The sequence below is a fragment of the Helianthus annuus genome, chromosome 9 (genome assembly GCF_002127325.2).
Source record: "Helianthus annuus cultivar XRQ/B chromosome 9, HanXRQr2.0-SUNRISE, whole genome shotgun sequence".
Taxonomy (NCBI): domain Eukaryota; kingdom Viridiplantae; phylum Streptophyta; class Magnoliopsida; order Asterales; family Asteraceae; genus Helianthus; species Helianthus annuus.
In genome coordinates, this window is record NC_035441.2 from 80,727,409 (window position 1) to 80,743,535 (window position 16,127).

General features: G+C 38.0%; 2 protein-coding genes across 8 annotated transcripts; one reads left to right on the plus strand and one right to left on the minus strand.

Annotated features, from left to right (window-relative positions):
* The first annotated feature begins 2,723 nt into the window (after positions 1 to 2,723).
* Positions 2,724 to 5,782, plus strand: LOC110878018 (probable methionine--tRNA ligase). Of its 7 annotated transcripts, XM_022126270.2 has the most exons (5): positions 2,724 to 3,325; positions 3,430 to 3,544; positions 4,524 to 4,559; positions 5,233 to 5,320; positions 5,421 to 5,782. In XM_022126270.2, exons 1-4 carry the CDS (start codon positions 3,305 to 3,307, stop codon positions 5,298 to 5,300), a joined length of 240 nt encoding a protein of 79 aa, XP_021981962.1. In that variant the 5' UTR covers positions 2,724 to 3,304; the 3' UTR covers positions 5,301 to 5,320; positions 5,421 to 5,782. The 7 variants fall into 7 exon arrangements, 2 of the variants coding, with proteins under 2 accessions (XP_021981962.1, XP_021981961.1); XM_022126269.2 differs by having other exon boundaries at positions 5,233 to 5,782; XR_002557531.2 differs by having other exon boundaries at positions 2,727 to 2,910; positions 3,199 to 3,325; positions 4,524 to 5,782.
* A 3,647-nt stretch (positions 5,783 to 9,429) lies between these two features.
* LOC118481742 lies at positions 9,430 to 14,644 on the minus strand. Its single transcript, XM_035976960.1, has 2 exons — positions 13,096 to 14,644; positions 9,430 to 12,989 (listed from the first exon to the last, which is right to left on the minus strand). The coding sequence occupies exons 1-2, from the start codon at positions 14,642 to 14,644 to the stop codon at positions 9,430 to 9,432; spliced, it is 5,109 nt and encodes a 1,702-aa protein (XP_035832853.1).
* Positions 14,645 to 16,127: the final 1,483 nt, after the last annotated feature.

A 16,127-nucleotide genomic window follows, 5' to 3' on the forward strand; every position in this document is an offset into this window, starting at 1 on the left:
CGTTCCAAGGAGTGGCGTTAGCAGCTGCCAATCCTAGCATTTGCACCTGTGCGTTCCACCAGGAGAGCGCACTTCCTTCAAGCGTTCCAGTTGCAAACTTCACCCTATTGTTGACAGGGCATTCACACATCTCAAAGACAGACTCGATCTTCTCAAACCAGTGGAGAAGACCTATGGCTCCTTCAGTACCGCTGAAAGAACTAGGTCGACAATCCATAAAAGTCTTGAACATGCATGCTCGAGGCTGAGCAGGTTGACCCGTCGCGTAGAAAGGAAAGGGGTAAGGTTAGGAATAACGGAATGACACAAGAGTAGGATCTAGACATCCTAGGATGGTTCAGTAAGGTAGGTTTACCTCCTGGTTGGGCTGCTAAAGCTTCCACAACCTGTGCGTTAATCAGGGCCGTCAACTGGTCCTGAGTCATGTTAATACCACCACCACGTCCTCCGCTGCGTCCACTCATGATCTTCACATCCATAAAACACAAAGTGAGGATGATGACACAAGAGTGTGAAAAGAATAACAAAAGAGAGTTTAGACCTAAGCACATAAGGTTTTCAAGTAAATAGTTGGGTGTCAAAAGAGCGTGTTATGGTTGATAGATATCTTGCAACTAAAACCTTAAGAACTAAGCATACCATAATCAACACACCAAGTAACCAACAAGTAGGCATTTAAACATAAATCATACCACCTAAAGTGTTGAGCCTTGCACGTGGAGCGAAGTGTCGTGGTGGATCATTGAGTACTGAGCAGGTTATAGTCTGGTTTTCTCAAAAGATTTTCCCTTTTTAAAACCGAGTTCACTATAACCAATGGCTCTGATACCAACCTGTCACACCCTCAAAATCCACATGCGAAGTATTATCGTGAGGCGTGTGACTGACCAGGATCATGCCACCAATCATATTGAACAATAAGTAAAAGTAAATAAAGTCCATCACAATCAATACGATTAGTGTTTACGAAAACAAATATCCAAAACCAGGTTTAAGTGTCAGCGGAAGCATAAAGTTCAAAATCTAAATCAACAGTTTAAGTTCAAAATGTTCAATAGGAACCAAACAATGGTTTCCTGCCACAACTCCTCCTCCTCCATGCAAGCTCCAGCAAAAGTACCTAACGACCTGCAAAGCATGTAGCAATGTATCAACAAAATGTTGGCGAGTTCACAGTTTATTAGTGTTGTTCCAAAAACGTAGGTTTGTTAAATTACTCTGTTTTTATAAACATGTCATGGGGAGCTACCCCACCTTTTTAAGCTATTAAACCCGTTGCCACACCGAAACTAACTGTGGTTATGTTTAGTGCCCCACGTCAATGTCTATCATCATTGACTAGTGCCCAGGAACACTAGTTCACGCCTGTCCTCTACGGCACAGTGTGAGGTTTGTTAAACCTAATAGCGCTATTCAACTAATATCCCGTTCGCCATTGGCCCGACGATTAATCGGTATAAAATGTGTAGGGACTTTCAGATAGAGTTTCCTTCTAGTTCGCTTAAGACATGTAGTATAAATAGTAGTTTAACATGTTGTCTCACACAAGGAGACAAGGTTACCCATATCCTACCCAAGGAGAATACGTAGTTGTATCCCACACAAGGAGATAGTTGTTGTTTATTCCATTCCCAATTAACCGGGAATACATGCTTTTATAAGAAGTATGAACTCACCTTAGTTTAGCTCGGCAGATAAAAGTCACTTGAGCTAATGTGGTCAACCACGTCCTATTATGTCTACCATACAAGTCAGATTCATATTCATGTAATACACGTGTTATCCTACACGTATTGTAACAAGTTGTAAGCAAACAATGATCATGTCATAACACGTGTTGCATAACAGTCGACACATAAGTTCACGTTGAAGCCCTAACGGTGTACAGTTTAAGTGTACGACCCACTGAAGAGGCCCATTATAAGTGTGAGACCCTTGTTTGAGTGTACGAGCCCAACCGATGAGCGGCCCAAGTTTCTGGCCCACGACTGAGGGTGTCCTACCACCTCTCGGGTGTGCGGCTCACATCCGAATGTGCGACCTCGTGAGAGTGTGGCCCACATCAATGTGTGGCCCTGTTTCAACGATTGGGCCAAAGTGCAACCCATGTCATCTAATAAATCCAATAAAAATGTGCGATCATGCTTTAACAGTTTGTACGACATGCAGTCTAAACATGTACTCTATTGAAGTCACTACGTGAAAAATAGCCTACGGCCACACTTTTTCCAAAACCGGCCTGCCACAGATTTGAAAAAATGTGTGGCTAAAAGTAATTTATTATATTTTAAAACACCTATAGCCACATATTTTATTATTAATGTGACCATTGTATACAATTCAATACTTTTAGCCATACTTTTTGAAAAAATGTACCATTTACTAGCCAATCTAGTCACAACTTGAAAAATGTGGCCAAATGTGACTTACTACCACGGTATTTGTGTAATTTTTTTAATTGATATGATGAAAACACATCTTTTTGAAATCTTTAGTTACATTTTCAATAAAAAATTGTGACAATCACTAGCTACAGTAAAGAGTAAAGAAAAGTGTGACCAAATATTACTAACTACCATAGTAGGTTTTTAATGATATGACCAAAATATAATACATTTGGTCACTTACGAATTTATGTGACAAAAAGCAGTTTTTGTTGGTCACTTGTAAGTTTTTATACGTGGCTAAAAGTCACCAATGGTCTTGATAAAATAAAACATATGACTATTACTCGCATATGGTCACAACTTAATTGCTTCATGTGAGTGATGTGACCATCCACCCTCCACCTCCGTATTGGAACCCTAATCCATATCTGCTGCCATATGTTCCACATATCCAACTTTGAGGATTTTGATAATATCCGATTTCCACAGTTCATCAACATCCATTGAAGGTCGTCTTGGTCTGGTAGGTGATTCACACCAAAATTTTGAGAAAATTAGGTTATAGAAATCTTATAACCGAAATTCCTGGTTATGTATTTATTCTGTTCGTATGTTGGTTTTTCTGAATTTAGTTTGGCCTGGTCGAATTACTTTGAGGTTTGAAAATTAGGGCTTGATTTGGCTCACTGTTGATATGATGTTATTTGTTTAAGTCTGCTGAAAGTTTTTTATTCTATATATACCATGTTGTTTATTAATACTGCCCCTTAAGCCGTTTATGCCATCATTCTCCATTGAGGTGCTCAAGCAGCTTTCCTTTCCCCTTCAACTTTTTCTCTCTGATGAAAATTGAGATATAAAGAAGGCTAAAAGACCATGGGATCGAGATGGTACCTGCTACGTAATTGGGACCCCCTATGCCTTTATTTAAAGAACCGGTATGTAAAACAAATGCCTATTTTGATAATTACATGTGCCATAGTGAGAATTATGCACCTCGGTTACTGTTCTTGTGTGCGTGTGCTATCTTTGTGATGTGCAGAAAGATGAAGAGGTGGAATTCTTTAGGGCAAAGTTTGCTGGCAGTCAAGCTGACCGAGCTATCAAGGCAGAAGCCGAAGCAAATAAAATTGCTGAACAAATGAAGAACTCAAAAGGTGCAAGTTGATGTTTTTCTCTTTGGCAATTTGGCTCCTTTTCATTTGTGTGTGTGTTTGTTGTTTTTACTGGTTCCACTCAGGTTTCGTTTCCTTCATGTGCCCTTCTTCTTGTGCACACTCACTTCAGAAAACAAGCCAATTATTACTGTGTATTCAATATGGGTTCTATGCTTTTATATAAAATCTGAAGCAACTCATATCAGCTAAATTAAACCCTAGTTTATTAAATTTTCAATTTCGTTGTTACCTATGCTATATAAAATCTGAATACTATTATTGTGTTGTGTTTTATTTTCATGCAATCTGAGGATCTTGTTAGACCGACGTCTATGCTTTTGGAGGGATTTGATGGTAAACAACTTACTTTGTAGATAGAGGGATTTTCGGGTGGTTGGTGGCGTGTTGGGTAACAAATCTAAACGGGTCCAGTATAGTATTATACGAGCAATTATTTGATTCAGGACAATCGGTTAGGGCGAGTTGATCCAAAACACTTCTTTTAGGATACTGTATATATAGGTCACTTAAGTATAAGTTTTTTTTTTTTCATCAAGGTCACCAAACTATTATGATTTTTTAGAGGCCATCCAAGTATCAATTTGTTTTCGTTTATTTTACTTTCTATTGCCAAGAAATTATAATTAGACAAAATGTTGTTAGTTAAAGCTTTTGACACATGTAGAGTTCTATAACTGACAAAAATGCTCATGATTGTACTTAAAAGGGTCAAGTTTACATGAATTGACAACGTATATTTCAATAGATTTAGGGACACAACATGTAAGAGATCACCAAGAAAATGAAAAAAAATGCTCATACCGTTACACCTTGTTGGCATGTATATATTTGTCTGGTCTGTATCATAAATATCATTGCTATAAAATATTTTTTTTACTACAAAGGGAAGGATCTGCTTTAGATGTTCACATAACTTATTATATTGCTGAAAACTCGTATGTTTTATATGGTTTTGCAGCTCTTCTCAGATACTGTTCCCAAGACCGTAGTACGGGTAAGATCAGGCCTAGTACGGGTAAGATCAGGCCTGGCCCAAGGGAAGGGCGAGGTGGGCGATCGCTGAAGGCCCACTCTTCCGAGGGGCCGAGATGTTGTAAACAATTTATATATTTTTATATAGTTTATTTAATTCATACATCCGCATACCATACAATAAAATGTTTGTAGTCTAGTTGGAAATACCATCTCGAAACACTGCATAGGTCTTTGCTTCGAGACCCAGCAGTTGCATTTTTAATATTTTATGCATGGTAGATTCCTTATTAAGTGAGGATAGATTCACTAAGATTTGGCCCATAAGTGTAAACTGAAGCATAAAAATATATACATATTCATTATTGGTATGGCCTCTTTTTTTAACTTTATTTAGCATCATGTGTATATATATAATCAATCGCTTTATTTCCTAAAATTTGTTTTTAATGTCTTTCACACTCTATAAATAATAGTTTCATGTCTTATTTCAAGTTCAAATTTGTTGACGAGCCATGCTCTAATTGGCTCGGTTGTGATTAGAGGCCCGTTTTTTTACTCGCCCTAGGCCCGAAAAATTTAAAGATTCTCAGGGACGGCCTTGGGTGAGATGTACACCATAATTGGTACTTATGTGTGGCTGGACATTGTTTATATTATGAACTTATAATACTGGATGCTTGTTTAAACTTTAGGAGAAAAAGGGAATAGTCCAAAACTGGAAGACCACTACACTACAAGGGATCTTTTTTCAATCGCATAATCAAAGGATCTTTGGCTCAGGTATGTTTTTTCAATTACTTCAATAAATTATACATACTTACTTTATTTTCTACCTTGTTTCCAATGGTTAGGTTCAGACACAAACCGTAAACACCCCTAGTGGGTATATGGTCAGTTGTATTTTGTTGCAGGTTGAATGTGCTAATAGGTTGCTAATTGGGGCTGCTATGGGGAGAATAGAGGTCAAGACTACTAGGATGCTGAAGAGAAGATTAATGTCTTGTTTTTATGAGTTCAGTTTATTTTTTATTATTGTTTCTTTGTTTGGTTGCTTACTTGCTTTTAAGAGGTTAATGGTTCAGTTCCACCCCTCTTGTAAGGTGGAAAGAATGTAGCAAATCGACCAATTTTTTATGAATGGGTCGGTTTGGGTTGTTTTTTCCCTAACGGGTCAAATGTATTCTTTGTGTAGCGTGTATTATTTTAAGATCTTAATCAATTCAAAAGGTGTACAACAGTCCAGTTAGTTTTAAAAAGTCAAGAATATTATAACTTTGACAAACTTTGGTGTTACCAGTGTTTAGTGTTGTGATCTGCTCATAATGTTTGTATAAATTTGGTGGTTGGTATCAATTTATAGGTTTATTGACTTTATTAAAAGTCAAATATAATAATTTTGAATATGAAATCAAACATGATATAAGTTAATGATGTTAGATGTCCGCACATGAATTTTCAATCTGTACTAGTTGGGTCAACAGGCTAGAGTAAGGTTGTTTAAAAACCTCAGGCTCGGGGCTTGCTTGAAGTTCGCTCGAAAAAAGCTTGATATTAACACGATTTTAAATGATCTGAACGACTTGGCTCAGTTTGTAAACAAGTCGAGCCCAAGTCAAGGTAAGTTTGGTTCGCGGCTCGCTTGTTTGGCTCGTTTAAAGTAAATCCCATAAAACTCTAATATGCTAATAAGCACCGGTGTTTAATTAGTATTATGGTTATTTTTTTAATCGAATAAAATAGATTGTCAAGCTATAATTTTAATTTGTAATAATCACTTAGAAAAATATAAATTAAGGTCACGTGCTTTCTTCTCTTGATCGTCTTCTTAGTTTGCCCAAAATTAGTTTTCTATCACCTTAAATACTATACCATTAATTGGTTTTAGGTTTTATGTTTATCGTGTGTAAGATAATATAAAAAACATAATTTATTATTAAATAAACGAGCCGGCTTGATGTGCCATGCCCCGCTCAAGCTTTTGTCGAGTCGAGCCCGAGCCCATAAAAAAGCCAGCTCGGATTGAAACGATTATTAAATGAGCCGAGCCTTAGTCCACTCTGATTTGGTTCGATTGGCTGGTCTCTTTTACAGCTCTAAGCCAATGGAGCATATTGGGCCTTAATGGATCAGAATGGCCAATGGTAGATTACACATATGTTAGTAGATCATGTTGGTCCTTGATGGATCACAGTAGACAGTAGTAGATCTTATATTTCTTAGTGAACCATATTTAGTCTTAATGGATCACTATGACCAATAGTAGACCATACATGTCTTAATATGTACCATATTGGGTCTTAATGGGTCACAATGAGCAATAATAGATCATACATGTCTTAATGGATCATGTTGGGCCTTAATGGATCATAATGGACATTAGTATAGCATACATGTCTTAATGAATCACAATGAACAATAGTTGATCAAATATGTCTTGATGAACGATATTGGGCCTTAATGGTTCATAATGGACAATAGTTGGTCATATATGTCTTAATGGACCATATTGAGCCTTAATGGATCACAATGGACAATAGTTGATCATATATGTCTTAATGGACAATATTGTGTCTTAACGAGTCACAATCACCAGTGGTGGATCATACATGTCTTGATGGACCATATTGAGCCTTAATGGATCACAATAGACGCTGGTATATCTTATATCTTACCGAATTTTACTTTCATATAGCGTTGCGGCACGAGTACTGTACAGTACCATACCAAACACTTTTGGTACCGGTACATGTACCCATATTTGATGATTTCTGGTATCGGTATTTTCGGTACCAGTATGTTCGGTACCAGTACTGGTACCGAACTCATCTCTAATCATATAAGTGTTAATAGATCATATTGGGCTTTACTGGGTCACGATGGCCAATAGTGGTCATAGATAAGTTAATGAACCATATTGGGCCTTAATGGATTACAATGGACAATAGTAGATCACACATGTCTTAATGGACTATATTGGAAGAACTTATAACTTATTGACTTATAAAAGTTAATAAGTTATTTTTATAGTGTTTGGGTTAGCTTATTTAAATTCTTTTTGTGTGTTGAGAAGATAAAAATGATAAATTAATATTTGTAACTTATAATTTATGACTTATATAAGTTAATAAGTTGTTTTTTTACATGAAATCCAAAACACTATATTAGTTTTCACATTACCTCCTACCTAAATATTAGATTTTCAAACCCCCACCAAATTCACCCGCCCAATCTTCCCTCTTCCTAAAACCCTTAAATTCTCAAATCTTCCCTTTTCCTAAGAATTCACAAATTCTGTAACTCACTCACACCTTCCTTATCGTTCACATTCCACACCCTTTCTGACCCAACCAATTTCTAGGGTTTTTATGTTTCTGAATTTTTGGGTACCTTGGTCGGCTAATCGGAGACGAATGTACCACCACCGCCGGTGAAGTTGGCTAACTCTCCCTCTCTCTCTCTCTCTCATGTGCAGTTTGGCCATGTTGGATTTGACTCATTTGTGAGATTCGATGGTTACAAGAGGATGATTGGTGGCCATTTTTGCTATAGGGAGAACAAGGGGGCTAGGGTTTGGGCAAAAGTAATATATCTTAAGTATCGAAGTCAGCTCTACAGACCTTGTCATAGCGGTAAGCCCCCTGACCCTCTCACAAACACAAACATAACCATTTGATTTTGGATCTTTCAGTCTATATTAATTGACTCGATTGGAGGTGATACATCGTTATAAATTTGGGGATTTTGTGCAGCAATATTAGTGTATAGATGATTATCGGGGTTAAGAAAGAGAAAGAAAGGGGTGCTTTTTTTGATTGCAAGGGCTGTGGCTAATTTCTACAGCTTGCACTCAGGTACATTTGAGCATGTTAGGGCACCAATTTTGGTGTTTACATGTTTGTATAACAGTTCAATCCTCCATTGTTTGTATATTAGTGTTTACATGTTTGGTATAGCTGTATTGTTCATATGAGGTATACATATACCATCTTAAAAATGTATACCTTTATAACATCATGTGCATGACAGTAAAAGCATATTTGATGTGTATTCCTCAACCTATTAGAGCTTGAACTGATCTAGGATTTTTTTCATTTATTAGGCAGCTGAAGGTTTTTGTCGTAGAAATTATGTACCAGTGGACTCATTGTATAGGAGAACATAAGGTAATACCTTTGTATCTATGGAACGTTTTTATCACTGAACCAATTTCCGAAGTTAACGAAGTTGTAACTTTTTTCTTATTGTTATAGGTAAGACAGAGTATGTCTATGCCCGTGTGATGTAGTCGGCACAACTTGCTGTGGAGGTACAATGGCTATATATATGTGTGTATGTGTTGCATCTCAACTTTTATTAAATGAATTACTATACATTTTTACTGGTAAATATGTTTAAGAAAGAATATAGCTAAAATGATGTTTAGGGTGGATTTTAAAAGAAAATAAGTGATAAAATTTAATTACAGACCCCTTTAATGATTTGATTTATGCTATTATATAGTGTTGATATTGGGCAATGGCAGAGATGAGAGATATAACAACAATAAACGAAACACACTTTGTTTTTAGGATCATGCAATTCTGGACTGCACGAATTCTTATTATTGTTAGTGATGGTTTTCTTCATTCATATTATGATTGTTTATATCAATTTGTAATTTGGTGTTATATATATATTTTTTTTGGGTAAAGGGTTACCCCGGTGATTCTATATATTCACAACCAAAAAAGAACAAGTGGTGTAGAAAGCCTACACCAGTTCAATCATGAGACATGCCCCATGAAAGTAAAGCCAGTAAAACAAAACCAAAAGAAACCGAACGCAACAACCGGACATAAACACCTAGACACTCATCTAGACAGAAACGAAACTACAAATAAACTAACTAATTAGCCTCCGTCATCTTTCGTTTCAGTTGCAACATCCCAATCCCCAAGCAGCTTCCGCACCCTAGCGTTGATCTTCAGCTTAGCTCCCATCAGCTTGTATCTCACAGTTTTCAGAATAGCATCCTTCACCATTTCAGGTGGACGTAATTGGTTTCTGAATAGTCTAGCATTCCGCTCTTGCCAAATCGTATACGCAGCAGCCGCAACTAGAAGCTTCGCGACATAAATCTCCACTTTCTTTGACCGAATGCGAGCACATAGCCACTCGGTGATATCCGCCCATCTCGAACACACAGCCTCCATACCCACTTTACCCCGAATCATATTCCAGACTTCGTCCGAAAATTTGCATTCAAAGAATAAATGCTGATGAGAATCAAAGTTCTCATAGCACAATAGACAGCACATCATATTCATGTTTTTCCGCCTTGAGAAATCCCACTGCAGAATCTTGTCTTGAGTAAGGAGCTTTCTCTTCATAATCAGCCACATCATAAACGCGTGCCTAGGGATACATTGAGCAAACCAAACAATACCACTCCAATCAACCTCTGATTCTCTATGACGAACCGAGTGCCATACGGCTGACGAAGAGAAATCCTGACATTCGTTCCCATCTTTCCATAGCAATCGGTCAGATTTTGACGGGTCTAAACGAAAGTGATCCAGCTGAATAAGAACAGGGAAAAGATCCCTCCATGCGACAGGCCAATTCCAAGTATCGTTAGAGAAAATATTGAAAACAGTGTCATCTAACCGAAAATCAGCATCCGTAATAGTCCTTGGTGACAGAAAATCACCAAGAGGGCCTAAATCACTCCAAAAGTCAAACCAAGCTGATGTATCACGACCATTACCCACATCGGACCAAACATATTTCCGAATAACATGCCTCAACTGAATGATTTTTCTCCATGACCAAGTAGAATTTGAAGTAGCTTTGCAAACCCAGAAATTCTTTCCTTTAAGCCGATAAGAGTGAACCCACTTGACCCAAAGGGAATCCCGCTTCATCACAATACTCCAAATATGAGACGCCATCAGGGCTTTATTCATATCCCCAATCCGTCTAATGCCTAAACCACCTTCATACTTAGGAGTACAAACCACTTTCCACGAAACTTTAGCTTTACCTCTATTGAACGACACATCTTGAGACCATAAGAAAATTCTCATTCTAGCTTCAAGTTCCTTAACAACCCGCACAGGAAGCAAAAACACAGAGGACCAATAAATATGCATTGAAGAGAGAACTGAGATAATCAGTTGAAGCCGCCCCGCAAACGATAACAATTTATTCTTCCAGTGCATAATACGTTTCTCTAATTTTTCCACGAGCACACGGCAATCACTGTACCTAAGCGTAGAGGAAATAAGAGGGACACCCAAATACTTGACCGGTAACGTACCTTCCACAAAAGGCATAATGTCCAGAATCTCCTGTTTAACATGATCTTTCACATTGCAAAAGAAGACTGTACTTTTCTGGTTGTTAGGCACTAGGCCCGACATCTTAGAAAATTTTGAAAGAGAGGTCATAATACAATTGGCCGAGTTCACTTCCCCTCTAGCAAAAAGGAACAGATCATCCGCAAAGCAAAGATTTATAATCTGCTGTTTTTCACATCTGTTATGATATTTGAAGGAGGAATCTATCCGAACAGAGTGCTGAAGAATACCCGTCAACACCTCCATGACAAGAGTGAAAAGATAAGGAGAGATAGGATCCCCTTGCCTTAATCCCCGTTTACCTCTGAAAAACCCATGAACCATGCCGTTAACACAAACCGAAAATGAGGTAGAGGAAACACACATCATGATCCACCTCACCATATTATCGTTAAACCCAAACCCACGAAGCACACTTTTCAGAAACCTCCAGTCCACCGTGTCGTACGCTTTCTGAATATCAACCTTAAATGCACATCTTGGAGGCCCCACATTTCGATGATAGTTGTGCATTAACTCTTGCGTTAATAAGATGTTGTCTGAAATTTTCCTGCCCGGGACAAATGCCGATTGATTAATGCTAACAATCTCATTCAAACCTCCCTTTATCCTATCAGCAATTATCTTGCTGATACACTTGTATAGAACGTTACAACAAGCAATCGGGCGAAAATCAGTAACAACCATAGGCGTTGGCACTTTAGGAATAAGAACTATAAGCGTATGATTCAGCTCCCGAAGCAAATTACCAGTATCAAAAAAATCTTTAATGGCATTAACAATATCATTACCAATTAGCGGCCAAGCATTCTTGAAAAACGCAGCCGTAAAACCATCCGGACCCGGAGCTTTATCATTGCCAATGGAGAACATCGCCTTTTTAACTTCCTCCTCCGTAACCGGCCGCACCATACTCGTAGCAATATTGTGGGGTAAAACTTTCGGAAATAAATCTGGAGTAGGTTGTAAGGAGATATCATCTTTGTTGCCAAAAAATTTCTCATAATGTTGGACAAATGCTTTAAACACATTATCACCTTCATAGAGATTCCCTTGAGTATCTTTAATGATATCGATCCTACTACAATGATTGCGAATTTTCAAAGAGGAATGGAAAAATGCCGTATTCATGTCGCCCGCACTCAGCCAATCTACCTTAGCTTTTTGTTTCAGAAAACACTCTTCATCCAACATAGCAACTTGAAGATCACGGCTAGCCGCATCTTCCTCATTCCGCAAATCAGCATTATGCGGCTCTAAGTCAATCTTTTGCTGAATATCATCTAATTTCAAACGGATAGTTTCAACTTTCTTGTGGAGATTACCCTGTTTAAACAGCAACGACCGAAGCGGGTGTTTAATCGACTTTAACTTCTTGACAACTCGAAATTGGTGAACCCCATCAACATTAATTATCCAATGTTTATTAACAATCTCCAAAAATTCTGGTTTAAAAACCAGAAAATTAGCAAACTTAAACGGCCTTGGTTTGAGTTTCAACGCTTCCGGAATAGACAAGATACACGGGCAATGGTCCGAAAGTCTATATGGCTTGAACATGGCAACCGAGTTCGGGTATTCAGTAAGAAACGGAGTGTTTCCCATTACCCGATCGATTTTCTTTAGTAATCCCACACCGTTTTTAGGTTTTTGGCTCCACGTAAAATGCATACCTGAACGATTAATATCCACAACTTCAATGTCATCAACACATTCCTGAAAATCCCTCATACCAATCGAAATTGATGAAGAACCCATCGAATTATCTTCTATGTTAAGAGCCGAGTTAAAATCACCCATAATACACCATGGCCGATCCGCGACAAAAACCTTATGCATAGACAGAAGATGCCATAACTCCCTCCGCGTAACATAATAATTATCGGCATAAACAATGGAACAAAAAAGCACTCTCTTATCCAATTTAAACACAAGCTGTAAATGCATAACCTGAGGGGATTGAGCAACGATGATAACATCAAAAATAGCTGGGTTCCACCCAATGATTATCCTTGTACCTTTGTTACAGCACCCGCCATTTGAAGTCCAATCCCAAGAACGAAACACAGCTTTACACACATTGCCCAACTTACCGACATCCACATGAGACTCTAGAATAGCACACAAGCTCAAATTGAAATCCTTGACTGCCTGCCGAACCTCTATTTGTTTGAGAGGGCGGTTCAACCCCCTTATGTTCCATGCAGCGATACTAACCATTGGTAACTTTCGGAGAAGGAGTGCTTGCCCCTTTGTGATTCTTTATATTCCGGGTACCATCCATTATAAACCCATCCATTTCATCATAAATTTCCTCCACATCGTCATCATCCGAGTCCCCATCATTCAAGTCCGTTTGCCTTTTACTAGGCCCTGGTTCGTCCTCCACCTCATTAAGAACATCAAACGGATTGGCTGACCGAAAAGAATTATTATTTGAAGTACCATCCATCCCGTTCTGAGACTTAGGTTTAGTAGAATCTCCTTTTGACTTTTGTCCCACCGGACGATATTCAAATTTAGGCTTCTGTGTATTCACGGGTATCCCAGTTTTCTTGGCCGCTTTCTTCCCATACACACCTGTATATCCCTCCTGATCCACAACAGGAGACTTTTTACCTTTCGGGTTCTTTGGACCATTCCGATTTTGCAACTGATGCAAGTTATTAGTCTTTCTCACAGGAAGTTTTGGACAAGTCTCGGACGTGTGGCTAAAGACACAACATGAAGCACATCGATGCGGGTTCCATTCATACTCCACATACATCGTTTCTTTTGTAAAACCCTCTCCATCAAGTTCAGGTATCACCATTGTAATTTCCTCTCGCAATTCTCTATCGGCTGAAACTTCAATCAACGCTCTAGCGTAGCTACTACGTCCCCAAGAGTCCATACACATTGACGTGGTAAACGAGTCCAACATCTTTGGTTCGCCAATAGTTGTTGCAATCAAGCTGAGGCCATCCTCCGTGTATGCCGCAATAGGAACTTCGTGAATTTTAACCCACACTTGCACTTTCGTTACCTCTTTCTTTTCGAGTTTAGTAGTTGGGGTCCAATGATTAAGAAACAAAGGCTGAGAACGTATAATCCATGGCCCATCCTGAAGAACATTCGATATACCAGCCTCATCTCTAAACTTGAAAAAGAAAAAACCATTAGCGTTCATCATAGTCTTTTGTAACCCATATTTCTTCCAATTCATCCGAACAAAGTAGTCAACCACTGGGAAGGCAACTCGATCCCCCAAAAAGTACCCATAAAGGGTGTTAGCCAACTTATCCTGGACCATACGTACTGATTCTCTCGGTAACACAACATCACAACCCTCCTGATTAACAGAACTAGCAAGCGACCGAAAATTCACTTTTTTGCCATTAATTGCATTTACCGACTCAGCATATGACATGGGCTTGACAACAGCCCCAGTAACCTTATTAGCCATCGTGGACGGTTCACCATTGGAGAAATTTTCAACCGGTTTTGAAATATTCATCAGCCCGTCCAAGACCGATACATTAGATGTAGAGAACATACCTCTTCTCGGAATTAAGGGATTGCCTTCAATGTTAGTAACTCTTAACCCGATCCCACGAATAGGTGCTGTTCCAGGTGTCGGCAACTCCTCACCAACAGGTTCATTCATACTATCAGCTCCCTCTACGTTGGTCGGTTTATTAGCAAAAGAAACAAGCGGGTCAGGCGGCTTACCACGATCATGCAGAACACTAGCAGTAGCGTCACCAAACTTAGACTGAACATCCATAACAAATCAATCAACTCTCACGTGAAACAAGAACCTTAAACAACCATGCACTCGATACCCCAAAACCCTAACGCCGCAACAAACGAAAACAGGAACAAGAACGATAAACCCTAATTCCTGGTGTTATATATATTTCCTATAGGCTTTATCAAAGGAGTTTCCTGGTGCAATTGCTAAAGTGTCGTTACCAAAGTCCATGTGTTGGAATTCTGAGGTGCGTCCTGATTCTTGAATATATACAACACTTAATAAACCTAATTATAACTATTTCTCGAATTACAACTTTGTTGATTCAAGTGACAGTTCTTTTAAGTAGTTATCTGCTGTATCAGGGGCGGATCTACAGGTATCCTAGGGGTTGCCTGGGATACCCCTCAACTTTCTTTGCGAAGTGCAAGTTCTTTCTTCTCTGTTTTAGGTTTATGTATCGAATACACTTAAACAAATATTAGGATACCCCTAAACTGTTGAAGATAAGAGTAGACTAGAGATGAAACATAAAAAAAATTCCCACCAGCAGTGGTGGTGGCGGCAATGGTGGCGGCGGCTGCTCTGTTATCAAATTGCAGTAGGGTTTTTTGAGAAGATGAATAGCCAAAAAGATAGAATATTTATTTCCGGTTGATTGAACCATATATAAGTTAAACCAAATATTTAAAAGCCCACCTTAATAAAAAAACTTTTGTGTTTATTTGGGCCTTATCTAACTTATTCGAAACCTACTATTATTATACTTTGTATTATTGTCATTAGATCTGTTTGTTTTTTACGGCATATTGATTTGTTTTTTAATTTAGATATCAATTAATTCAATCTAATAATTAAATATTTTATTTAACTATTTCTCATTCCAATGTGTTAAAAACTAAAAACGCTTGAAATCGATATAAAAATGACATGATGAAAGGTAAACTATTGAATGTGAAATTCTTAGTTGTTTGTCTTTGTTTAAACCAATTAATATTTATCTTATTAATATATCAAAGCAAGTAAGATGACAATAACCCCCTTTGTGTTAAGCATGGAATTAATATCACTACTAATATATGCAAAATATTATATTAGATCACTCTAGCAAAAAAAAAAAAAAAAAAAAAAACTCTTAGTTTCTTCACTTATATTTAGGGGCTCATCTTTTATACTCGCACAGGGTCTCGAAGCCCCACAAATTCTATGGGACAGCCCTGCACAAAAAGGTGTTCTAGCACAAAAAGAACCAAGTAGGATTTGAGTTTAGGGTTTAATTACTAATTATAGTTGTTATTGTGTATTTGATTGTACGAATGTACAGTAAAACTAAATTACAATGTATGAATGTATGGTAAAAAAAAAGTTTGAGATACCCCTGGTTTTTTCTTTTAGATCCGCTGGTTTTTTCTTTTAGATCCGCCACTGTGCTGTATCGAACTTTACACTTTTTAACATGTGAATAATCAGATAATTCTTGTATCATCTAGGTCATCTTTAGCAGACTATTTGTTGG

Excerpts from the sequence above, each read along its gene's own strand:
- LOC110878018 (XM_022126269.2), top strand. The coding sequence starts at position 3,305 with ATGCCTTTATTTAAAGAACCG. Across the intron at positions 3,326-3,429 it reads TGCCTTTATTTAAAGAACCG|AAAGATGAAGAGGTGGAATT; the intron begins GTATGTAAAACA and ends TGTGATGTGCAG. Across the intron at positions 3,545-4,523 it reads ACAAATGAAGAACTCAAAAG|CTCTTCTCAGATACTGTTCC; the intron begins GTGCAAGTTGAT and ends ATGGTTTTGCAG.
- LOC118481742 (XM_035976960.1), bottom strand. The coding sequence starts at position 14,644 with ATGGATGTTCAGTCTAAGTTTGGTGACGCTACTGCTAGTGTTCTGCAT. Across the intron at positions 12,990-13,095 it reads TTCTCCGAAAGTTACCAATG|AGTCTCATGTGGATGTCGGT; the intron begins GTTAGTATCGCT and ends GTGCTATTCTAG.